The sequence below is a fragment of the Peromyscus leucopus genome, chromosome 22 (assembly GCF_004664715.2).
Source record: "Peromyscus leucopus breed LL Stock chromosome 22, UCI_PerLeu_2.1, whole genome shotgun sequence".
Taxonomy (NCBI): domain Eukaryota; kingdom Metazoa; phylum Chordata; class Mammalia; order Rodentia; family Cricetidae; genus Peromyscus; species Peromyscus leucopus.
The window spans coordinates 25,328,271-25,355,216 of NC_051081.1; the positions used below are offsets into that span (position 1 = coordinate 25,328,271).

The window sequence follows — 26,946 nt, forward strand, 5'->3', positions numbered from 1 at the left end:
AGTTTCCATTCTGGATTAGGAGACAGGAAAAAGATTTTGAGACAGGGTCTCACTATGCAACCCTGGCTAGCCTGTAACTCACTCTGCTTACCAAGCTGGCCTTGAACTTAACAGAGATCTGCCTGACTCTGTCCTGGGTTAGAGGCTTGTGCCTCAATGTCTTGTCCTGCAAATTTTTTTCTTTCTTTCTTTCTTTCTTTTTTTTTTTTCCCAAGACAGGGTTTCTCTGCATAGTCCTGGCTGTTCTGGAACTCACTCTGTAGATCAGGCTGGCCTCAAACTCAGAGATCCACCTGCACCACTACCACCCAGCCTGAATTTTTTTAAAAATCAAGTTAATATAGTAACATCTTGAAAGGATGGAATCTGAAAAAAAAAATGGAGAAAATGATCGAAATTTCACATTTTCCTTCAGTTTATTGTCCCTTCTAATGCAGATCGAATTTTGGATAGTTCCCTACCCTCCCTGCCCTCAGTCCTCTTCCTTGGGCCCTCCTTCGTTTGGTTAAAAGTTGCTTGGAATTAACAGACTTGGGAAGTGTTCTTTTAAAACAAAGATGGGGTCATCAAGGCGCAGCAGAGACCATAGAGACCAAACGCTCTTTCCTGGCGCCAAGCACTCCAGTGTGAAAGGATGCACTTGGATTCGTGACACAGTGAGATAATGAGGCCATCCCCTCCGCAGCTAAATTTAGCCAACATCAAGGGAGTGACCCACATATCCATAATAGATTTCAAATCCTACCTGGCTTTAAAGAGGCGTTTACACGCGTGCAATGGCAGAGGCGGGTCAGAGGAGAACACGGGTGAGCATGGAGAGCATCTGGAGGCCTTGGACCAGTGAGGCATCACATCGGCAGGGAGGAGACCTGCCCCCGCCCTAGGCTCTGCTCAAGCTGCCCACTCTGTCGGAATAGTCTTTCTTAATAGTCCGCTGTCCAGTGATCGGCTTGTCCTTGGTACTTCGCTCAAATCAAGTCAACAACCCTACTGAATTGTATCAGTGTCTTCACCGTAGCCTTTCCAAAAGTCTGCCTCATACAAGCCACTCCATCGATGTATTTTCAAGGTATGGACATTCAAACAAACAGAGTCTGTTTCATCTGTTTGACTTCCCATCAGGCTAAGCAGCAGATTTGCAGATAACTATCCGCCAAATATAAATGAACTTGAAACGAGGCTGTTTCTTCTACACAGTTAACAATGCCCTGCTCTCCTGTTGTGGGCGCGCTCTAGTTCGGCCCACAGCAGTGAACTCTTGCAGGATACTTCCGGGAGCTAACTGTTTCGCTGACTTTACCAGCATTTAAACTTAGCTAATATAAATAATATTTCCCCAGCTGTCTGCTCTCCTGGGCTCCTGTCTTCCTGCATGAGAGGGCCTAAAAACCCAACTTAAGGAACTGGTGGGAAGGCTCAGTAGGTAGAGGTGTTTGCCTCTGATACCCAACAACTTGAGTTCAATATCAGAGACCCATATGGTAGAAAGAGAGAACTGATTGCTGCACACGCCACACACACATACATAGACATACATTAATAACCATAATTAAATTAATAATAATTTTTAAAAAGAGCCTCCCCCCCAGGCCCTGATAACAGATAATAGTGTTAAGTCTAGAGAGAAGCACAAAGCTCAAACCGACTTTACAAGACAAAATATGGCAGTGTAAATATCCGTGATTGCTAAGGACAGAACTTTAATTCCATTTCTGGTTGGAAGACAGAAGCCAAATAAATTCTATTTGCAGAGTTGGGGCAGCCTGCTAGAATTGGCTTTGCAAAAAATCTAATTATTGCCATTGTTTAAAATGTTTTAATTTTTTTTCCCAGTCACCATACTTGAATGTTTGTAATGCTAACACTCTTAATTCTCAGTTCTCCCTGGAAAAAAAATTAAGAAAAACATATTTTAAAAAATGTTTTCACACAAGGTCTCATTCTGTAATCTAGGCTAGCCTTGAACTTGTTAAACTCGTGTCTTAGGTTCCCCAGTGTTAGGGGTTATGGTGTGCACCACCACACCTGGCTGAGAAAAGGTAGCTCTTCCTGTGTCCTCTCTGAAGACAATGCTGTTGTATGGTGTGATGACCACAGTGACCATGGCGTAGGCAAGAAAAGCAGAGCCGAGGTGGGGTATAGGTAATGTGTTTTACAAACGGAATACGTTTTCCTCTGCCAACCAGCTCTCTCAAAGGTACAGAGTGAGTGGCCTCTGCCCTACCTGTCCCTTGGCCTTGTTAAGAGAACAAATGTCAGGATACACGTGGAGGCATCTAAGTGTTAGAAATCACTGTGTGTAAAGGACAGTCACCACTATTCATGACAGTCTTCACAATAAGGCGTTTGTCGTTGTTACCTGGTAGATCTGTGTGGAAGGGCTATTCACCGGCATATGTTCATTCTCTCCTGCAGGAAGAAAGAGCTTTATTCAATCAACACAACTCGCTCTGTGCCTCTCCTACTTTCACTGGATATGTGGAGGAAATAGACACACGAGGGGACCCTCTAACTGTGCCTGAATGGCAAGAACCAGATGATTCCGGAACAAAAAATAAATAAATAAACTAGTGCCGGTGCTACTCATATTTATACCCTAACGGCTGAACTACACCTACCTGACAAAATTATCATAGCCGAAAACCCTTTCTTGCCACAAAAGTGAAGTTTCTCTACCAAACTCAGTGATTGTCGGTCATTAACTGGCTGGACAGGGATGCCCTGGGGGTGTCTCCCCATATCCTTAGGGCTGACTAAAGTTTGTCTGAGCTGACATCTGCTCTTTGCCAGGGTTATGGTTGGTATGAATTGTCAACTCTTCACCTTGTAGGCAAACCTCTGGGCACACTTATGAGGGACTGTCTAGATGAGGGTTGGCCCGGGAGAATATCCTTGAGGGATCGTCTTGGTTAAATTAATTCATGGGGAAAGACTCCTGTTACGTTGGGGCAGGACCATCCCCTGAGCAGAGTGGACATCCTGGACTGTATGAAATGGAGAGCGCAAGGGGCTGGAGGGATCATACGGTGATTAAGAGTCCTTGCTGCTCTTGCAGAGGACACAGGTTCGGTCCCCGGCACCCACATTATTGCTCACAACTATCTGTGACTCCAGTCCCGGGGGGGATATGACACTCTCTTCTGGCCTCTGCGGGCACCAAGCAGACATGTGGTGCACAGACACACAAGCAGGCAAAACACTCAGACACATTAAAAAAAAATAATAAACATTTTTTAGGAAAATGGAGAGGGCAAGCCGAGGGACGTACTAATGTGTTGCTCTCTGCTCTTCTGTGTGGCTGGAAGGTGACCTGGTCTCTCAGGCACCTCCTGCTGTGACTTCCCTGCCATGATTAACTGTCACCTGGAATTGTGAGCAAATGAGACCCATCTCCCTCAAGTTGCTTTGGTCAGAGTATTATAGAATAGCAACAGGAAAAGGAAGTAAGTCGGCCACGTGGTCGCTTGGCTGTCTCGGGCTGATCTCAGGAAGAAACATGAAATGTTCCTCCTATTCCTATGTCTCTATGATCATATTGCCAAAGTTCTGCTCTCTGCCCTCATCTCAGTGCCACAGTCAGTGGGGGGACTCATGTCCAACGAGGCAGGTGGGCTGATGGGAAAGAATTGTCAGTGGAAAGTTTCCGGAAGATTATAGGCAGGAAGAAAACCGTATCACCAGCACTGGAGTCTGGAGACATGGGGGAAACACGAGGTTGATGGGGCAGGCTATAAAAAAATCACTTACAACTTAGGGAGAAAACCAGGTTGGTTTAGAAACTACCCTTCAGAACCACAAGGGTTGGCCATGGGATGAGGCCACTGATGCAGGGTGTTTGCTCAACCACATTGCTGCTACTCTCATGGAGGGTCACATCGCACAAAGGTCACATTGCAAGAAGCAAACAACCCTCGTGAAACTCCCCACCTGCAAGCCTTTGGCTGCGCGAGTATGCGTATTCTTCTTCTTAGACATACGAGTCTTAGAGGAGCCAGCCTCCATACGGTAAGTCTTAACTAATGCATCACCTCAGCCTAGGACTTGCACTCGGTACAGGCTGTCCCTGTAAAATCCCAGTGGTTGGGGATTACCAAAACCTCCTCATACAAGCTTGGGTAAGGACAACTTAGCCCATCTCATACTCTGTCCAAATAAATGGCAAGAACTAAGACTGAGCCACACGGACCAGGACCTCAGGTCTAAATCTGACACTTTATAGTTGTGGCCTAACTGGGTCTCCAAGGGGATAATGGGAAAAGGGTATTTGGAAAAGGTGGCGAGACAGAGTAACTCCCGCGTTTCTGGAATCCCAAGCTCCAAGGCGAGCTGGAGATCTGACCTTGCTTTGTTTTGGTTTTTTCCATGGTGCCTGTTGCTCCTCTCCTCCAGCTCACTCTTCAGCATTGCGTCATCATCGTCCTGGGTCAGGCCACCTCCCCTTCCCTGCACCTGCCGATCAAAGAATAAAGGACATCTGGTAAACTCATGAAGATACTGGACTAGTTTTATGGGTTAGCTTTTAAATACCAAGCACAGCTTAAAGCTGAGCAATTTCAGGAGAATAAGTTACTAAATTGAGTAAACCTTAACTTTTAAAGTCAGGGGCTGGAGAGATGGTTCAGCAGTTAAGAGCACTGGCTGCTCTTCCAGTGGACCCAGGCTCAATTCTCAGCACCCACATGGTAGCTCACAACTGTCTGTAACTCCAGTTCTGGGGGAATCAAAAATCCTCACACAGACATACATGCAGGCAAAACACCAATGCACATAAAATAAAAATAAATAAATTATTTAAAAAAGAAAAACTTAGCTGGGTATGGTGGCACACACACACCTTTAATCTCAGCACTCAGGGGGCAGAGGCAGGTGGATCTCTGCTGTGGAACAATCTTTGTACATTGTAAATATGTATTATTCTCATTGGTTAATAAAAAGCTGATTGGCCAATGGCTAGGCAGGATTTTGGGGACAGAGAGAATACTGGAGAGAAGATGGGTGGAGCCTGAGGAGAAGCCAGGAAACATAGATGAAGCAGGGGATGAACATGTCGTGTTGAAAGAAAATATTGCCACGTGGCAGAGGGTAGATAAGAAATATGTGTTAATTTAAGTTATATGAGCTAGATAAAAAAAAGCCTAAGCTATCAGCTGAGAATTTATAATTAATATTAAGTCTCTGTGTGGTTATTTGGGGAGAGGCTGGTGGGACAGAAAAACTGCCTACAGATCTCTGTGAGTTCGAGGCCAGCTTAGTCTACAAGTGAGTTCCAAAGCAGCCAGGGCTACACAGAGAAACCTTGTCTCAAAAACACACACACACACACACACACACACACACACACACACACACACACAAAAAAAAAAAAAAAAAAAAAAAAAACCTTAAAGTCAGATATTTTAATGTATTATTATTGGGGAAGGGCACATACCATGAAATACACAGAGGACAACCTGTGGGGTTGGCTCCCCTTTCACCTTTGTATGGGTCCTGGGATCAAACTCAAGTCATCAGGCTCCTAAGGCAAGTGGCGGCACTTACCAGATGAGAGTCGTCTCACTGACCTGCAAACATCATTTTGTGACTATAAAACTCATTACTCAAAAATATGGGAGATTTTTGTTTGTTTGTTTTGTTTTTGAGACAGAGTTTCTCTGTGTAGCCCTGGCTGTCCTGGAACTCACTCTGTAGCCCAGGCTGGCCTCAAACTCACAGAGATCCACCTGCCTCTGCCTCCTGAGTGCTGGGATTAAAGGTGTGCGCCACTACCACCTGGCAATATGGTATTTTTTTTTTAATATGCTACATTCTCCTTTGGATCCAACCAATTAATTAAGACTTACTGGCTTTTTTTATGTTTTTTTTTCTTTTTTTCCGGAGCTGAGGACCGAACCCAGGGCCTTGCGCTTAGCTAGGCAAGCGTTCTACCACTGAGCTAAATCCCCAACCCCAGACTTACTGGCTTTATTAGCAAGTTGCTGTTTAGGAAAATTACGTTATGAAGGAAAAGCTGAGCAAGAAAGACCAGCCTGTTTCTAGTCACCATTCTTAGCATCTGGCCGGTTCCTCTGTGCCCAGGAGAAGCTTCACAAATGAAGGCTGCCTGTTGTGACCCCTGGACAAAAAGCTGTAAGTTCAGAATGCTGTCTGACACAGAGGAGGAGAGACCTTGCACTTAGCCACACCCCCTTTCAGTATTTTAACCCTTTCTTGTCTTTGATGAATTCCTCCACCTCATGAACTTCCCACAACAAAAGCTGAAGGTGCCAGGTTCTCCTAGTCTCCCATATCTCAGGCGTGATGGACACATGACATCGAGCGTTACGTTTGTTTTTCCTTCGTGGACAGGGTCTCATGCATTCAGACTGGCCTCAAAAACTGTGACCTTGAAGGTCTGATCCTCTAGACTCTACCTCCTGAATGCTGAATTCCAGGCAGCCATGGGCCAGTATACCCAGGTTTGTTTGGGTTTTTTGTTTTGTTTGTTTGTTTATTTATTGGTGCTGGGGATTGAACCCAGGACTTTACGAATGCTAAGAAAGCACTCTACTGACTGAGCTACAACCTCACCCCCTCCATAAAGTTTTTAAAATTATTGTAATTTTACAATAATTCTGTTATTATTCTATTGTAATTCTGGTGTAATTCTGTTGCTATTGGAGGCAGGGGAGAGTCTTGAAATATGCAAAACCAAATTGTTATGGATTATCTACTTCTGAGGATTTAGTTTTCTGACCTGTAACTACTTGGAAACAGGCAAACAAAAACTCCATGTCCTAAGTAAGTGGAAAATGTGTGTATTTCAGAGCTACGGTGTCAGAAAAGCTCAAGGATACACATCTGTGTGGCCACTGATTTAAAAATACAAAAAAAAAAAAAAAAAAAAGGTGTTTGATCAATAGAAGTTAGAAATCTTGTTTTAGTTAATTACAAAAGCAAAAGTAACTACACACACATAAAACAAAACAAAACAAAAACAAAAACAAAAACAACCTGGAGGCAGAGCAGGTGAAATGGAAGATAGCAGTGGCCAGGGCCGCAGCCCCGAGAGTCCGGGGGCCACAGAGGATAACCTGTCTCACGGTGCCACTGGGGACACGGACAGCCTTTTACTTGACCAAGGGCCTGCCGCCAGAGTGGTATCCTAGGACCCCAGAAGAACAGGCCCCAGCTGCCAAGAAGTATAATATACCTGTGGAAGACTTACAAGCCGTCCCCAGGGCTGGCATGGGGCAGGGTGACCACCCGAAGCTCCCTGACCGCTCCTAGCAAGAGAGGAATCCATGGCACGAACCAGACCACATAGGCCTGAAGTTGAACTGGGGGGAACAGACGCACTGGGACACAGACATGTATATCAGGAATCGTGTGGACACGTCCCCTACACCTGTTTCATGGGATGCACGTGTAAACAGCTCTTCGGCTTTGTGACCATCGTGACTTCCACGTTCTGGGTGGGGGAGACTTTCTCCTCCTACATGCCTTTGGGGCCGAAGCAATGTCTCTATAGTAATCTGTGCCTGGAATGAGGTGACAATCCTACAAAAAAACAAAAACAAAAAACAAAAAACGGAGCCGATGGTTCACTATGAGATCTGAGGGGGCTTCTCGGGGTTTTGTGCCCTCTAACTAGGACTCTCTCATTCCTAGAGATTTAACCTTAATGGAATCGCTAGTAAAACTGTGTGCTGTGGTTAAAACCAAACCAAACTTGGAAAGGGCCATGGGAAGACGTACAATGAGTCTCCTAAAACAGCTGTCATCATTTTGCTTACATTGTCTCACAATCTATGACATCAATAGCCTAGGGTTTTTAGCTACTGTTTCCTCTTACCCCGAAGCATGGCATTTTAATCTAATTTCGGTATTGGATTATTTATGCCCTATTGTGGTCCTTGCGTCCCTAGTCCCTGCTGACATCCACCTCTGCTGTTCCTCCACGCCTTCCTCTGTCCTCACGAGATCACATCCAAACGCATGTGCAGAATATTCCTGTGCGTGATGAGGCTGCCACCGGAGACTCGCTTCCCACCTTCCCGTACTTTACCTGTCTCGCTGACTGCATCACCAAGACATCTCTAGACTTTCGAGTTTATGTGTAAGAAAGCATGCCTGTTGGCTGCTCGCTGTTCCTTGGTTTGAGTGAACTCTGTCGATCATTCCTACATGGTTAGGCATTCCCCTTATTTCCATAAATTTGCCGCTGCAAACAGTGCCCCCAAGAAAAGCCTCGGGGCCCAGAGGTTACATGCGGCAGATTTAAGATTCATTTTGATGTGTGTGAGTCTATGTCTGTGTGAATGGAAGCCACACGTGTGCACGTGGAGGCCAAAGGAAGGCGTTGGATCCCCCGGACCTGACGTTATAGGCAGTTGTGAGCTGTCTGGTAGGAGGGCTGTGACCCACCTCACGTCCTCTGGAAGAGCAGCAAGCAATCTTAGAAGACGTGGGAGCCTTTTCTTTTACATTAGTCTGGCCAAGAGGAAACGTAACAATGTTTACCTCTTGTCAGTCAGGCGGATGGGTGACAAGTGCTATTTCATAGTTATTTCTGCTGACTGCCAACGGCTGACCATCTGGGTGTGTTTACTGGCGAGTTAGCTTTGTCGCTCTGTAAATTATCTGTTCCTCTGAGGTGACAGTTACCTATTCCTCTGGTCATTTTTTACATATAAGCTGCTAAGAAATAATATATAAAAGAGACGATCACATGCTAATTGTTTCCATGGGTTTTTAATTATTTTTATTTTATTCCACCTGTATGTTTGCCTGATGTGTGTCTGGGTACCACACGTGTGCATGCTCATGGAAGCAAGAAGGGGGTGTAGGATCCCCTGGAACTGGAGCTGCAGACAGTTGTAAGCAGCCATATAGGTGCTGGGAATCAAACCCGGGCCCTCCAGATGTAAAGTTTGTACTTGTACAGGTGAAGGGAGCCATCCTGTCCCTTCATGGAACTGGAATCCCGATTTTTGTAACATATTGAATGTCCACATACAGTGGAATCTATTGTGGTCTCTTTCTTCTGTGTATGTATATATGTATGCGTGTATGCGGGTATCTATTATCTGTCTGTCTGTCTGCCTGCCTGTCTGCCTACTGCCTATCTCTCTCTCTCTCTCTCTCTCTCTCTCTCTCTCTCTCTCTATATATATATATATATATATATATATATATATATATATACACATATGTTTCCCTGCTTCCAAACAACAGGTTGTAGATATTCCTTAGTGTGTTAAAAATATTTGGTGAGAGGCCAGAGAGATGGCTCAGAGGTTAAAAGCACTGGCTGCTCTTCCAGAGGACCTGAGTTCAGTTCCCAGCACCCACATGGTGGCTCACAACCATCTGTAATTTCAGTTCCAGGAAATTTGGTGTCTTTGACCTCTGCTGTCACCAGCATTCACCTGAGCACACACACACTTACACACACACACACACAAACACACACACACACACACACACACACACACACATACCTATAACTGCTATGCATAATTAAAAATTAAAAATTACTTGGTGAGATAAGCTATTATTCTTTTTTATCTCACTTTTCCTGGTCTTTCTTTTATCATATAAGCAAGTAAAGTCCAAAAACATTTCACCCAGTCGGGTGGCAGTAGCAATGGCGCACGTCTTTAATTCCAGGACTCAGGCAGCAGAGCCAGGTGGATCTCTGTGAGTTCGAGGTCAGCCTGGTGTACAGAGCGAGATCCAGGACAGGCACCAAAACTATACAGGGAAACTCTGTCTTGAAAAACAAAAACAACAACAAAAAAAAAAAAAATTTACCCATGACCAAAAAAAAAAAAAAAAAAAAAAAAAAAAAAAAAAAAAAAGGAAGTTTTATTGGGTTATATCAGATTTTTAAGTTATTTGGGAGAATTGGAATACTCTTTTACCAAATTTTATCCAAGGTGAATGTGGTAGCACATCTTTAGTCCCAGCACTCAGGAGCCAGAGACAGGCAGATCTCTATGAGTTCAAGGCCAGCCTGGTGTACATAGCAAGTTGCAGGCCAGCTGAGGCTACATAGTGAGACCCTGTCACAAACAAAGAAAATCCTATCCAAGAGCATTGCTGTTCATTCCATTTGCACAGATTATGTTTCAGGTTTTCCAATAATATTCCATAACTTCCTTGTTTGAAAGTCTGTACATTTTGGTTTTTCTAAAAGGTTTTTGGCTTCTTAAGATGGGACTTCACAATGTAGCCCAGGATGGCCTGGAACTTAGTGTGTAGCCTATTCAGCCCTCATCCCCTCCTCCCGCCTCAGCCTCCCAAGTGCTGAGATTACAAGTATGAGCCGCCACACCTGGCCAAGATCGTGTAATGTTTTGAAGGTTTCTTTATTTTAATTTTATGTAGATGTGTGTTTTTCTTGCATGTATACATGTATATTATATCCGTGCCTGGTGCTCAAAGAGGTTAGAAGAGGGTGTCAGATGCCCCGGAAAGAGTGTTTCAGCTGGTTCTGAGCTGCCCTATGGGGGCTGGGAACTGAACCCTGATCCTCTGGAAGAACAAGTGCTCTTAAGTTTACTGAGCCATCTCTCCACTCCCAAAGATTCTGTACTTCCAAATAAAATCTATTAAGTACTTTCTACATTTGCATTGCTATCAGTATTTTGAATGGCATTTTCCCCATTTTTATCTATAGCTGGTGGTATAATCTCTATTTTTGTATGTATTTATTTTTACATTCACATATCATACTAAATTCCTTTGTTAACTATGGAAATGTAAAACATTTACTTATTGCCTACTGATGCTGGCACGTGTCTTTAATCCCAGCACTTGGGAAGCAGAGACAGGTGGATCTCTGTGAGTTCGAGGCCAGCCTGGTCTATAGAGTGAGTTCCAGGACAACCAAGGACACAGAAAGAAAACCTATCTTGAAAATAGAAGAAGAAGAAGAAGAAGAAGAAGAAGAAGAAGAAGAAGAAGAAGAAGAAGAAGAAGAAGAAGAAGAAGAAGAAGAAGAAGAAGAAGAAGAGGAAGAAGAAGGAAGAAGACAGAGGAAGGAGAAAGAGGAAGAAGAGGAGGAGAGGGAGAGGAAGAAGAGCTGTAACATTGCTGCCCTTCCCATTATTCTTACAGTAGGTACCTGATTATCACTGCCATCATGGATGGGAAATAAATGTATCCTGATCTCTAACTTATAATTCCCCTGCCTCAACCCATCTTTCTGATATTACAGGCATGCACCATCACACCCAACTCTCCGGGGGGGAATTTCTACACTGAAGTGTATTGTGGTCATATTGTGTTCCCCAAAATATTGTGCACCCTAATAAACTTATCTGGGGTCAGAGAACAGAACAGCCACTAGATACAGAGGCTAGAAAATGGTGGCACTCACACCTTTAATCCTAGCATTCCAGAGGCAGAAATCCATCTGAATCTCTGTGAGTTCAAGGCCACACTGGAAATAGCCAGGCATGGTGACTCAAGCCTTTAATCCCAAGAAGTGAGCCTTTAATCCCAGGGAGTGATGGCAGAAAGCAGAAAGGTATATAAGGCGTGAAGACCAGGAACTAGAAGCATTTGGCCTGGTTAAGCTTTCAGGCTTTCAAGCAGCACAGTTCAGCTGAGATTCATTCTGGATGAGGACTCAGAAGCTTCCAGTCTGAGGAAACAGGATCAGCTGAGGAATTGGTGAGGTGAGGAAGCTGTGGCTTGTTCTGCTTCTCTGATCCTCCATCATTCACCCCAATAACTGGCTTCAGGTTTGTTTTTATTAAAAAGACCTTTTAAGATTCATGCTACAGTGTATGCTCCTACTAATGAAGACTATAGATTGAAAAGCACATTTTGAATAACAGCAAGATTACTTGGGAAAGTAGCATGACTTTTCTTGTGGGGATTATGTAGCTCCCCTTGAGATCTCTCTTGTAGTAAGCTGTCCATTCTGTACTTAGAATCCCTTACTCTCTGAACCCAGGAATTAATTAGTTTTTGTTGTTGTTGTTGTTTTCTCGAGACAGGGTTTCTCCATGTAGTTTTGGTACCTGTCCTGGATCTTGCTCTGTAGACCAGGCTGGCCTCGAACTCACAGAGATCCGCCTGGCTCTGCCTCCCAAGTGCTGGGATTAAAGGCGTGCACCACTGCTGCCCGGCTAATTAATTAATGTGATGTTAGGGATTGAATTCAATGTGGGTTCAGGCTGAGGCAAGTACTCTACCACTGAGCTATGTCCCCAGTCCCCTGGAACTCTTTACTCTGTCTTTGATAGCCTTTGAATCACTGTCTACCATGAAATAAATAAATGCCTCTCGCCAGTCTGCATGGCCCACACATCCCTTTAACTTCTTTTCCTTGCGTCTCCACAGTTGCAGTGCTAACCTTTAAAACACACATCTAGGTCTTGGAAGGACTGTGAAGAAATTCTACTAAGGTTTTAGGAAGCATCTGTTGATCCCTTGGTCATGTTGATCTCCATAGAAAGCAATGGCTTCTACTTTGCACTCTGAAATCTCCAGTACTGATCTATGTCCATTTCTCTCTATGTCCCTATCTATGTGTCTCTGTACTTCTCTCTCTCCCTCCCCTCTCTGTGTGTGTGTGTGTGTGTGTGATGTACATGTCTGTGTATGGATGTCCGTGTCTATGTGTGAGTGTGTAAGCGCCAAGACAGAGGCAGGAGGAAAGCATTAGGTGTCGTCCTCCTCTATCACGGTCCTTGAACCTGGCTGGAGCTCCTGTTTTTACTCTAGGCTGACAGCCAGGAAGCCTCAGAGATCTCTCTCCATCCTACACAATACTGGGTTGCAGGTTTGGGAGATGACACCCAGCTCATTACAAGAAGGCTGGGATCGGAACTCGGTCCTTACAACTGACTCTTCTCTCTAGGATGACCTCAAACTCCTATGTAGCTGGAGGTGGCCTTGAACTTCTGATCCCCCAGCCTTTAGCTCTCAAATGCTGGGATTATAGGCATGCGCCACCACGTCCAGTTTATGTAGTGCTGAGCACTAAAGTCCGGTCCTTTCTGCAAGCAAGGCACTGCACCAGCTTAGCTGCCGGCCCAGATCCGCCGGGTTTTCTTGAGTGCTGTGTGGGCTGAGCGGAAGCTGTAGGGCTCTGCCTCCCCACCCCCACCTCCGTGTGTGTTTGATTCAGACATGGTAATTTGGGGAAAGCATTTTCTTTTTAATTCTGTTTCTGCTGTGCAAAAGCAAAGGTTCGAGCCGGGCGGTGGTGGCGCACACCTTTAATCTCAGCCCTCGGGAGGCAGAGGCAGGCGGATCTCTGAGTTCGAGGCCAGCCTGGTCTGCAAAGTGAGTTCCGAGGCTACACAGAGAAACCCTGTCTGGAAGGAAAAAAAAAAAAAGCAAAGGTTCTAAAATTATAAATATAGAGAAACAGAAACATGGAAGCTTGCATCTACAAATGGACAGCCATACTGTTAGGAAACTAACTGGAAAAATGCATAGTAAAATTGACAGGGAACGGAGGAAGACTTGAGTCTCCAGGGCCTCCCCCAGAGTGACCCAGAATACACACCCTCCTCCCCCACAAACACAGAAGATTTCAGAAACCCGGGCTTGCCTATTACTTTCCAATTACTGCTGGGACCAAAATGGAAATTTGGGCACTTCAGGGAATTGAAATTAATTGAAAGCAGGCTTCAGTTAATTTCCATTCCAGTGTCCTTTATTGAATGGGTCTTTAGTGCATATTTCTAATTTAATAGAGTGAGAATTTTTGTGTTGGGGGGAAGGGTACCAAGGAAATATTTCCCCTGAAACCAAAGTAATTCATCAGGACAAAGCCTGCACACATGATCAAGAAGCAAAGTCTATAGAACTTTTGTGATCTCCAACAACTGAACTGCCTAAAAAATTGCAGAATCTGCTTGTGACTGGTTTTTTTTGTGTGTGTGTGTGTGTGTGTGTGTGTGTGTGTGTGTGTTTTCCTGTATCATCTCAAAGCAACATCGATTGATGACAATAACCATCTTGTGTGTGCATCATAATTTTCAAAGCAGAGTCAGGGACATTGCCCTTGATCACCAGTGGGCACAGTGTATGCCCCCACACTTTATACGGACTGAGACGCAACCTCGGAGCACTGAATGCTTGCCCTCACCGCACAGGAAGTAGTGCCAAGCACGAGAGTTAGTTTTCTAGTCTTCTGTGTGTTTAAGTGCTGCATGTCACAACACTTTGAAGCACAAGAATACAGGAGACCACCCAGATTGCCATTTAAAAAAAAATGTAGCCCTAGCACTGCAAAATAAATAAGCTTTAAAAAAAAAAAAAAAAGATACAGGGTTGGGGATTTAGCTCAGTGATAGAATGCTTGCCTAGAATTCTATCTAAAAAAAAGAAGCAGCAGCAGCATTGATTCCTTTGTGGACTCTGTAGCTCCTTGATTTTTGTTGTTGTTGGGTTTTGATCTTGAGGTGTAGCTTTGGCTGGCCTGGAATTCAACATGTAGCCCATGTTTTTGTCCAAGCAATCCTCCTAAATACTTTTTAGCTCTTTGAATAAGCAGATTGAATAGGATGATTTAAAAAAAAAAAAAAAGAGTCTGGCAAGGGTGATGAGGGAAAGATAGTGAGGGAAAAAGGAGGAACAGGGAAGAGGACTTGGGAGGCACTGGGGTCAGCTGGTAATGGTGCTTGCTACCAAGTCTGACGATGAGTTTGATTTACAAAATCCACACAGTGAGAGTAGAGGACTAAGTATAGCAATCTGTCCTCTGACTTTCGCATACTGTACCATGGTGCCTGCACCCACACATGCTAAAGTGGAATGTGACCACCAGCTCAAAGAATATAGAACACAGCCAGGCAGTGGTGGCGCACGCCTTTCATCCCAGTTACTCTGGAGGCAGAGGCAGGGGGATTTCTGTGAGTTTGAGGCCAGCCTGGTCTACAGAGCTAGTTCCAGGACAGCCAGGGCCACACAGAGAAACCCTGACTCGAAAAACAAAACAAACAAACAAACAAACAATATGGAATAGTGCTGGTAAAATATAATTTTATCAATAATTTCCTTGTTTGTATATTCTCAGACAGAGCCTCATTAAGTAGCCCAAACTTGGCCTCTGCCTGCCAAGTGCTGAGATCACGAGGGTACACCCCCACACCTGACACTATCAACACATTTTTAAAAGCTAGCTGAGATGGGCTATTGTCTAAGCATTCATGAATTGGTTCTTTCAAAAGCTGAAGAAAAGTTAAGCGGAACAACTATCTGTGGAGGGGAGTTGAAAAAGAGGGTCAAGCCACATTTAGGATCGCATGCCTGTAATCTCAACTCTCTGGAGGCTGAGACAGAGGGTTTTTGAGTTCAAGGTCAGCCCAGGCAATATAGCAAGACCCTGAGGAGAGAAAAGGAGAGGACAAGGGACGGGAGGGGAGGGGCAGTCAGTTGTCTACCCTCTCAGATAAAATATGAGTCCAAATAATATCACCAGAAGATGATATTTTAGAAATAACAATTGTTACTTAATCTATTGCAAATAAGATATATATGTGTGTGTGTGTGTGTGTATATATATATATGTGTGTGTGTGTATATGTATATATATATCACTAAAGCACATTTAGGAATCTGGTATTAAATCAACTCTAAATTATATGAATTCTCACATATTCTAAATAAAACACCATAAACCTCGGGAGGCAGATCTCTGTGAGTTGGAGGCCAGCTTGGTCTACAGAGTGAGTTCCAGGACAGTCAGGGCTACATAGAGAAACTCTGTCTCAGGGGGGGAAAACACATCATAAACAAAACTCTAATATTGTAATAAATATAATTTGTTCTAGAATATATCTATAAATCTGCTCACATAATTCAGCAGTCAACATAATAAAAGGAAACAAAAGGTGTAGCGTGCCACCTAGACGTCATATAATAAAAAGAGAAGGCACAATATGTAGGCACACAGTGTTTACAACACTGGTATCGTCAGGCCTGGAAAGATGGGTCCATGCTGGCTGCTCTTCCAGAGGACCCAGGTTCAATTCCCAGCACCCACATGGTGGCTGACAACCATCTGTAACTCCAGACCCAGGGGATCTGACACCCTTTACTGGCTTCTGTGGACATCAGGCACAAACATGTTAAATAGCCATACATGCAGGCAAAAAACTCACACACATGAAATTTTTTAAAATTAAATAAAAAATTTTAATGAGGACATTTCAAAGATAACATAGCCTTTTTTGGTTTTTGTTTTGGGTTTTTTTGAGACTGGGTTTCTCTGTATGGCCCTGGCTTTCCTAGAACTCACTCTGTAGACCAGTCTGGCCTCAAACTCACAGAGATCCGCCTGCCTCTGCCTCCCAATGCTGGGATTAAAGGCATGCGCCGCCGCCGCCGCCGCCGCCGCCGCCGCCGCCGCCGCCGCCACCACCACCACCGCCTGGCATAGCAATGTAGCTATTTTATGCCTACTTCCAAAAATGTATCATCAAATATATAGCGATTTCAAGCTGCAAATGGAATCAATTAAAGAAATACAAGCCAAGTGTGGTAGGCCATGCTCACAATCGCAGCCTCTGGGAGGTGGGGGTAGGAGGATCAAGAGTTCAAAACCAGCTTTGGATACATAGTGAGTTCCAGGCCAGCCTGGGCTACAGTGTGAGACTAAGTTATTAATTAAAATAGGACTCTGCCACCACGAAGTTCAAACGATAGCCTCCTCATCTTAAAAATGTCTGTGTCCACCGGGTGGTGGCGGTGGCGGCGGCGGCGGCGGCGGCGGCGGCGGCGGCGGCGGCGGCGGCGGCGGCGGCGGCGGCGGCGGCGCACGCCTTTAATCCCAGCATTGGGAGGCAGAGGCAGGTGGATCTCTGTGAGTTCAAGGCCAGCCTGGTCTACAGAGCAAGATCCAGGAAAGGCACAAAGCTACACAGAGAAACCCTGTCTCGAAACACCCCCCCCCAAAAAAAAAAATGTCTGTGTCCTTGAGCTTCCTGGCCTCAGAGAAGCAGAGACTGGACAGCCCAGGCTTCAGAGTCTAGATTCCTGCAGTCAAAGCCTGCATCTCACTGTTGTTTACTTTCCCCCCAGAAATTCAAGTGTCTTCTGCTCCCAGGGAAGTTCCTTCCGGCTTACTTGTTTGAATGTTCATTTTTAAAGCCTGACTTACCCTTCTTAAATTAATATTCTTTTTTTTTTTTTCTCCTTTTCCCTGATCTGTCCCCTGACTTTACATGAAACAAGTTCAGTCTAGTTTACTACCTTTTCTGGAGTCCCTTTTGACTCCTCCCGGACTCCCACATAGTTGAGACTGTATCAACCAAGTGTAAAACTAGCTGGCCTTTTCCTTGTGATTGGTCTTTAGTAGTCTCTAACTCCTAACCCTGGGGAAGCTCTCTGCACGCAGTATCCCACTGCAGAGGAGAGCTCAGTGGGCGAGTAGGAGCCCTTGTTTGGGGCGTAGGTCTTACAAGTCTGAGCCTCCTTCAGGACCTCTATTCTGATGGGCTTCAGTCCTCCACGGAGGAGGAATCTCTGCTGTGGAGGGAGAAAACAAACTGAATGCTTTTGTGAGAAGGGAGGGTGGCGTGAGATCCTCTGCACGATGAGGGGAATGCATGGCTGAGTCCTCAGGGCTGTCTTTGAGGTAAGTGGAACTAGTGGGCTCTGCTTCTTTTCTCTACATCCCTCCTACTACATCCCCTCCCAGTTGCTGTGGACCTGTGTATCTCTAGAGACAGATACTGTCCAGCAGTCTGTCTGCCTTGTCTTTGCAGTTCTTCCCCATGCCCTCCCTGCTACAAGTGTTTTTAGATGTTACTACCTTACTTTCCCCAAATTCTGCTCCTGTACTTGGAAACAGAAGGTAACTGTACCTCAACTCCTAAGGAAGCAAGTCACCTCCTGGGCAAAGGCGCCCCGTCCCGTCATTCCTCTCCATGGCACCAAACCACCTCCCTGTGCCTCTGAGGAAGTCTGTTACTGCAGCACTGTGCCTGCCGGGTTCCTACAGAACCTGAGGGAAAGGTGGCGGCTGTCTCTCCCCCGTAAGGTCACTGTTTTTATTCTTCCCTCCTACAGCTGGCCTAATCACTCTTGAGTCAGGGTGGGGGGTAACCCCCAAGGAGGAAATCACTAAGAGGTTCTTCCAGGGGTAGCTGGTGGCTGTGCCTTTTATGGGCTTCCCTTTGCCTTAAACCTGAAGGTGTTTCCTCAAGCCTGTGGGCGCATGCCCAGATTCCCAACACTGCGACAGTTGTCTGTTGGTCCACTGTGTTTAGTTGCAAAGATTTCACCCTGTGTGTTCTTTTTGTTACTGTTTTAAAGGTGCATATTTGTGATCAGCATTGTGACTTGGAGATAATAAAATTTAGACTATAGAAAAAAAATGTCTGTGTCTTCAAGTCAGCTTCTGATTTGATGTTTTCTTAACTATGGGTCCTGTTAAGAAAAAAAAAAAGGTGGTCCTGCCTCTGAGTCAGGAGAGAGTGAATGCTGGCTGCCTCCCTAGGCTGTAGGAAACTGAAGAACAGGGATGAGTATTCATCCTTCATCCCCAACTCCAACAGCACATTCCCAACAAAGGTCCTCGGGTATTCTCAAATAAGATCTGAGAAAGTGCTTTGAATTCTTACCCAGCAGACTATGAGAAACATGGTATTTACCACAAACTCGACTCAAATTGATAATTAGAAGTTGAGTTCCTTTAGCATGCCGGGGAAGGGGGGGCACACCTTTAATTCCAGCACTCAGGAGGCAGAGACAGGTGGATCTCTGTGAGTTCCAGGCCAGCCTGGTCTACACACCAAGTTCCAGGACAGGCTCCAAAGGTACCCAGAGAAACTCTGTCTCAGAAAATAAAAAAAAAAAAAGAGTCCCTCAGCAGTCAAGTGAAGATCCTGGGTTCATTTTCCAATACCAGAAAGGGGAAACAAATTAGCAGGTCAATTGATGAGAAAAACCAAACTATTTTATTCCATCCAGCAGGGCAAAGCTCCCCTAACAGAAAGCCTGTGCCCAGCAGCAGCCTTGAAGAACCAAGAGCTGGCAGGACTCCTAAGCAATACTCTGTTTCAAACCATCTTTGACACTCTGCCATTGCCCACAGCCCGGGTGTGTCCGGGGAGAGTGGGAAAAAGACAAGCGCACAGAGCAGACAGCTCCTTCGCTCTGAAGCTCAGAGAACGTTCTTACATCGGGAGGTGGAGGGTCACTGATCCTCCAACCCTACTCCATTGATACTTTTTTTGTGGGGGGAGGGGTTGCATTTCGAGACAGGGTTTCTCTGTATAGTTTTGGAGCCTGTCCTGAAACTCACTCTGTAGCCCAGGCTGGCCTTGAACTCACAGAGATCCACCTGGCTCTGCCTCCCGAGTGCTGGGATTAAAGGTGTGCGCCACCGCCGCCCGCCGATACATTATTATTTTGTTTAGTTGAGATGGAGTAATTTGGTTGAGTCGATGCATGTCAAAATCGGGCAGGAAAAAAAGCATGGTGGTCTGCTCTCTCATGCAGACTTGAAGCAACTGAGTTTAAGTACCTGTTTAAGCCTCATGTGAGATACTGTAACTTATCAAAATTCAGGACATTCGACTTCCAAGGCCTCCTCTGCTTCTTATTGTTTATGGCTAGACTTGAATGTGTCAATGTGGCTTTTTTTGGGGGGTGGGGTGGGGTTCAAGACAAGTTTCTCTGTGTAGCCCTGGCTGTCCTGGAACTCACACTGTAGACCAGGATGGCCTTGAACTCACCCCCAACTCCCCATCCCCACCCCATCCCACCCCTGAGTGCTGGGATTAAAGGCCTATGCTCCCTGCCATCTTCAAAGTGGCTTTTGGGAGCCTGAATGTTTCCCAAGGAAGGTGTTCTCTGTCTCTTCCTGCCCTGGCTTGACTTTCCTCAGCCTCTGTCTTTCAAACACGCTGTCCAGGTGGATTCGTCAAAGTGGAAGTGAGACGGTAAACATCAACTTAAACAGAAAACAAAAATGACTTCATCGCACCTTGACGAGGCCACCCGGAGGGGAAGAGGGATGGCTGAGGTCCCCTGGAGATATGCAGAAGGAGAGTCCTGGCCTCCAGTGAAAGTTCCCTCCATCGGGTGGGAATCGATTTGGAAGAGACTTAGTGGTCCTGGGGAAATACTCCGTCTGCTGGAGCGGAGGAGCTGCATGACTCACAGGTCCCAAATGAGGTGGCCGAGTCAGTGCACCTCGTAAAATAGATCGCCAGTCACCAGGGCCTATTTTAGGTGAGAGGGAAAACCAGGTTACTGCCGCCTCTCCCGGGAGAATGATTGTCATCATTCAGATAAAATGACATCCAATTTGGATCTGCCTTTGGCACTTTTAGGACGGCTAGGAAGAACAGAGTAAAATCCAGTCTTCGGCATGATCGTCATTTCCCACCACTGCACAGTGAGCAGGTTCCAGAAGTTGGAAGTCACAGACAAAGTTTTGAAGATCTATGACTTTGGAAACGTGGGCCACACACACACACACAGTCAGTGTGCCCTGAGGGGTCACTTATACTACAACCTCCTCCTCCTCCTTCAAAATCTACAAGCCATGTGCAGGCCAACCTGAGGATCTCAGTCCTTACGGGTCCCTCCCTGAAACCTCCGGCCTCTGCCAACTCAAGTCCTCTTCACCTTCAAAGGACAGTTATGCCTCATAGTCTCCAGGAAGTGTACTTTGCTGATTTCTGTTTGTTTGTTTGTTTGTTTTTTTGAAACAGGGTCTCCAGTAGCCCAAGATCTCTGTGCAGTTACAGATGACCTTGAACTCCGGATCCTCCTGCCTCTGATTTCTAAATGCTGGGATTACAGGCACACAGTACCACCTCTCTTTTTAGTCTGTGCTGGGCATCAGATCCAGGGTTTAGTGCCATTAACTCTACCCTAACCCTGTCTTGTAGTTTTTAACTGTTTCCTCTCCTCACTAAGTCAAGGACCATCTTCTAACTCATAATTAGAATCCAGTAGAACCCAACAAACTTCAATATGAAAAATGTCCTATTTATTATCTTAGAACCATGGTTCTCAACCTGTGGATAGAGACCTCTTTGGGAATCAAAAGACTTTCATAGGAGTCACCTAAGACCATCAGAAAACACAGATATGGCTGGTGGCGCACACCTTTAATCCCAGCACTTGGGAGGCAGAGGCAGGTGGATCTCTGTGAGTTTCAGGCCAGCCTGGACTGTTACACAGAGAAACTCTGTCTCAAAAAACAAAAACAAAAAAGAAATAAAACATATATTTACATTATGATTCATAACAGTAGCAAAATTACAGTTATGAAGTAGCAACAAGAATAATTTTATGGTTGAGGGGTCACCACAACATGAGGAACTATATTAAAGGGTCACAGCGTTAGGAAGGTTGAGAACCACTGTCTTGGACAGCCTCAGCTAACCTAGTCTAACCGCGAACTTATTATATAACCAAGAATGCCCATGAGTTTCCGGTTTTCCTGCCTCCACTTCCTGAGTGCTGAGATTATATGTGTGCACCACCACATGCAGATTACAAACTTCTCTTCATCAATGACCAGTGTGTACACTCTTCATTAGTTTCTTTATATTATCAGCGTATTTCACATATGACCTCCCCAGACTAAGGCATACTAGATCCACCCTTTTCCTTTATAGAGAATAGGTCTTACTCCGTAGTCCAGGGTGGTCTTGATCTGTCAGGAATAGTGCCTGAGCCTCCTGAGTACTGAGAATATAGGCATGCACTCCACACCAAACTATAACTAATATGTATGTATCTTATAGTTGGTTGGTTTTGGAACAAAGAGAAAGGGACGGACCTTCTATCAAGAGTCCAGAACCAGGAGAAAAACTCTGACAGATTGTCCTCTGACCTCCACGTGTGTGCCCCGTGCACTCCTTGCCCCATAGAAGTAAGTAATCAACGTACTGAAGAAATCTGAAAGCGATCCAGAACTACACTAAACCAGGTGTGATAGTGCTCGCCTGTAAGCCCAACATTGGGAGGCTGAGGCTAAGTGAAAGTTCAAGGCTACCCTAGGTTATGTAGTGAGACTTTTTCTCAAATAAAGCCATAATACATTGTGTCTATATGTTCACATTCCTAAACCTCTCGTTTTGATTTCCTTATTTGGAACACAAATAAATTAACAAAACAATAGGATAGCTGGGCACGATGGCACACACCTGTTGGATTACCGAAGTCCAGGAATTCAAGGCCAGACTGGGGAACATAGTGAGACCCTGACTCGAAATAAAGTGTTCCATCCTGTTCCTCCACACCGAATTACGTATTTCTTGCCTCTCGGATAGTTGGGTAGAAATCCTATTCTTCATAACTTTTCAGAATGTTGAAAAAATGCAGAACACCCGCACTTGGAATGTGTCCTCAGGGCTGCCCAAACATGCCTCAGGGAAATCACTCCCTTCAGAGACTATACTCATTCATCCTGTTCTTAACCTCGCTGGAAGAGATCCCTTTGTCTGAAAGCACGCAATCTAACAGGGCTGCCCACGTCACTTCCTGCCTTTCATGCTGGGTATGCTTTGCTTTTGAGAAGCCTTCGAAAAATGTTACCCAGAGGGACAGACGTGGGCATCATACCTGTAATCCCAACACTTCAAGAGGCAGAGATTGCTGCAAGTATGAGGCCAGCCTGGTCTACACAGAAAGTTCCTGGTGAGCCAGGGCTACACAGGGAGACCTTGTCTCACAAAATAGAGCGACAGAAAGTTGTATGGATGCCCCACTCCCGATGTTAGGGACGGGGAGGGGGACACTAGATTGAAGTGGGACCCTGACTTCTGACTCCCTGAGGCACAGTGAGAGGCCGAGTGCCTTCTCTGGTCTTCCACCTCCACATCTGTGGCATGAGGACATGTTCACAGCCTCAGTGACTCTAAAACCCTGAGGTGAGCCTCAGGGAGCAGGCCACCTCCAACCATTCCTCAGCGGCATGGCGCTCTGTGATGCACCGTCAGTGACATCCAGCCCATGTCTCCCATGGCTCTTCTCTCTCCTGGGGAGGCCAAGCAGGTCACAGTTCCTCTTTTCCTGCTCTTTTGTTTTGCTTTTAGTTGGTGCTGTTTCTGCTTTGTTTCATTTTTAGCATTCAAATAAAAGAAGGAGAACCCGTTTTCTTCTCTCCCCCCTTCCCCCTGCCCCCCACAATTGAATAGCCTAGGTATATCTAGACTTCTTTGCAGTGAATGTTTTTACTCTTCTGTGGTCACCTCGCACTCAGCCTCTTGACATTAGACTGATCATCTTTAGCCTCTTCACCTTTGGACTTTCCAGCTCTGACACTAACACTGCCACCAAATCCAGGCTCAGTGCCTTGAAATGATCTTCCTCTCACCTTACCATCCACCAGTTATGAAATCTTTCTAAGTCTTCCTTGGTGACTTTTTTTAAAAAAAAAATTTTTTCTCCAATCGCATTTGTTGTTCCTTTTGGATCCAGCCCTGACTTCCCTGACCCCAAGTATTGTTGGAGCATCCTAATGGATCTGTCCAGCATCTACTGGAGCATCCTAATGGACCTGTCCACTATTGGAGCATCCTAATGGATCTGTCCAGCATCTACTGGAGCATCCTAATGAATCTGTCACTCTCTTTACTGCTACTAGCATTGTGTAAATATCTTTTGATCATCCCTTACACCTGCTTAAACATTTCACTCTGTCTTTTCTTACTTATAAAACACAAGCTTCCAAGTTCCCACACAAACGCCCCTGTAGTGGTTTAAATGAGAATGTCCCGTCTAGGCTCATTATGTTTGAATGCTTGGTCCCCGGTTGCTGGAACTGTTTGGGAAGTTTAGGAGGTGTGGCCTTGTTGGAGGGAATGTGTCTCTTGGGGTGGGCTTTGAGTTTTCAAAAGCCCACACCACTCCAGTTGGCCCTCCCTCAGCCTCGTGGCTGCTGTCTCAACATGTAAGCTCTCAGTTACTACCTAATCACCACACCTGCTGGCCTGCTGCCACGTTCCCTGCCATGATGGTCATGGTCTCAACTACCCTCTGGAATCAGGAGCCTCAAATTAAGTGCTGTCTCTCATAAGTTGCTTCAGTCGTGGTGTCTCTTCACAGAAATAGAACAGTAGCGGAGACAGCCCCTAATCTCCAATCTCAGTTCTAGTGTGGACGAGACCCCTGGCCACCTCCACCTAGTCACAGGCCTCCTCAGTCTGTTTACCACCAGCCTTCTGATTTTCTCTCTCCCTTCTCCTATTACCTGCTCTCTCCTCCTCACCTATCTCCAGTTCTCATTTCTGTACTCTCTCCCCAAAGCCACATTCATAAACTCTAGAACTTTCTCCTTCAATCCAATAGGATCCGATCCTTCCTTTTTTTAAGCGATGTGGGACTCAATTGTAATCGAGAGCATGATTTTCTGCCCTTGTCTGATGGAACGATTTCACTTTCTAAGTTGCTCATAAACTTCTTGGATAGAGAGGCTGTTTTCCCTCCCCTACTTCCCACAGCCCCCATTCTATGCTCTTACACAGACTAGAAGCTCAATAAAAGTGTATTGACAATGAATCTGCCCAAACACTGTCAACAGTATTTATCACTCAATCGCTTCAAGTTAATTCATTGCTAACAATTAATTCAGTGACCCTTTCTCTAAAGATCTGGTAATCAACAATCATGGGTGTAGAAACTAAAGGAAAAACAATGGCCAGATTAGCTCAGTAGAACAAAGGCTGTAATATTCTGTCTGGCCTCAAAGACCATTTCCAGAGTTACGGAGTCATAAAACAGGGTGATGGTGACGTGCAAAGACTCAGCTCTTAGGTACATACAGAAACGTCCAGTGTTTCAAGTCAATCAGTCTTTTCCTTCCTTCAACCTCTTTGGAATGCACTCTAGAAATCTCACTGTGCTTGCTCATTTCTTTCCTCTTACTAGCTGGATAACTTATTTTTGATCCCCTAGTGTCTCCTCACCATCTGCTTGGGGGATCCATGCTTCTGGCCCATTCCTGATCTCCAAAATAAAGTCTATTCTAAGCAGTGAATAAGCCAAAAGTCTCATGGTAAACCAAACACACAAAAGCAAATCACTCCAGCTATTTAAAAGCTGGCTCTTCATCCTCCAATCCTTCTGCATATAGTTTGGCTTAGGACCATCCCCTGCCCTGCTATGTAGAGATGGAATTATTTGTTAACTTGGATGTGATAGTCACATGAAAAAGATTCCTACTTGCTAAAATCTTGTGAATTTGGTTATCATGGTTTTTAATGCTATTTTTTTGAGGCACGGTCTCCTGTGGATCAGGCTGGCCCTGAACTCTCTGGGTAGCCCAGGATGCCCTTGACTCCTGCCCTTCCTTTTCCCACCACCCGGTCCTGGGATTGCAGGTATGGCCCACCACACCTGCCTCTTTGAAACCTATGAAGTGTGTGACAATTCCTATTCATAAACACACTCTTAGCAACGGGTAGATCTCCAAGATCTGCCCTGCGGAGAACAGCAGACAGCGTGGACCTCTGCAACCTCTCCCAAGCCCCTAAATTAAAAAAAGAAAAAAAAAAAAAAAAAAGAAAAAAAGAAAGAAACACATAGGTGCAACACATGCCGTGCTAAAGAGTATTTGGATTTAGCTGAGTGGTCGGTAGTGGCGCACGCTTTTAATCTCAGCCCTCGGAAGGCAGAGGCAGGCGGATCTCTGTGAGTTCGAGGCCAGCCTGGTCTACAAAGCGAGTTCCAAGACAGCCAGAGCTACACAGAGAAACCCTGTCTCAAAAAACAAAAACAAACAAAAAAGAGTATTTGGATTTGTAGAAACAAGGAGCGTGTTCTTTTCCAATTCAGGAGCATGAAGGATGAGGATGTTCCCAAACTATTACATATTAAAGATTAAAAAAAAAAAAAAAAGACCTACGGTTTCTGCTTAAAAGTCGCTTTATTTGAAATAGCTCCTATTCGGTACTAACCTTTTCCCTATGGCCTCTACTCCCTGACCGCCTTGGCCCCTGGCCCCCAGCTCCACCTCAGGAGGGCTTCAGCATTTTGTTTCCTCTGCATTCTGCAAGATTTCAATCAGGGTCTAGCACACAGTTGTTGTTGGTTATTTTTACTCTCTTTGGGGGGGGGGCGGGCGCCACCCAGCTCTCTAGTAAATCACACACGGAGGCTTATAGTTAATCATGAATGCCTGGCCTTAGCTTGGCTTAGTTTCTTGCTGGTTTTCCTTAACTTATCATGTCTACCTTTTGCCTCTGGCCTTTTCCCATTCTCTTACTCTGTAAATCTTTTTTGTTTTTGTTTTTGTTTTTCCAGACAGTGTTTCTCTGTGTAGCTTTGGCACCTTTCCTAGAACTCACTCTGTAGACCAGGCTGGCCTAGAACTCACAGAGATCCTCCTGGCTCTGCCTCCCGAGTGCTGGGATTAAAGGCGTGCGCCGCCGCCGCCGCCGCCGCCGCCGCCGCCCGGCTCTTCTCTGTAAATCTTACTCTTACTCAATTGCTGGTTGTGTAGCTGGGTGGCTGGTCCCTGATGTCCTCCTCCTCCTCTGGCTGATCGTTCTCTCCTCCCAGATTTCTCCCTCTATATATTCTCTCTGCCTGGCAGCCCCACCTATCCTTTCTCCTGCCTTGCTATTGGCTGTTCAATTCTTTATTAGCCCATCAGGTGTTTTAGACAGGCACAGAAACACAGCTTCACAGAGTTAAACAAATGCAACATAAGCAAAAGTAACACAGCTTAAAATAATATTCTACGGGGCTGGGGAGATAGCTCAGTGGTTAAGAGCACTGACTGCTATTCCTAGAGGACCTGAATTCAATTCCCAGCACCCACATGGCAGTTCACAGCTGTCTGTGACTCCAGTTCCATAACAATGCACATAAAATAGAAATAAATTAATTAATTTAAAAATAATAATATTCTACTACACATACTCTGAATTAATTGGTAATGAATGAACTCAGAAAGATCAACCCAAATAAAAAAAATAGGGCTCAAATGACTTCACCAAATCCTATAGTCCTGTTAAAAAGAAAGAAAGA

The 26,946-nt window shown here is 45.2% G+C and overlaps 1 protein-coding gene and 1 pseudogene across 1 annotated transcript in view; one reads left to right on the forward strand and one right to left on the reverse strand.

Annotated features, from left to right (window-relative positions):
* Arhgef33 (Rho guanine nucleotide exchange factor 33) overlaps positions 1 to 26,946 on the reverse strand; it is an 84,781-nt gene that overhangs the window by 44,162 nt on the left and 13,673 nt on the right. The window contains exons 3-4 of the mRNA XM_037198017.1: positions 4,340 to 4,449; positions 2,360 to 2,409 (exon numbers count right to left, since the gene is read on the reverse strand). Of these exons, the coding sequence (XP_037053912.1) occupies positions 2,360 to 2,409; positions 4,340 to 4,364 (75 nt within the window). The 5' untranslated portion in view covers positions 4,365 to 4,449. The remainder of the gene's footprint in view (positions 1 to 2,359; positions 2,410 to 4,339; positions 4,450 to 26,946) is intronic.
* On the forward strand, positions 6,438 to 7,596 carry LOC114681615 (annotated as a pseudogene).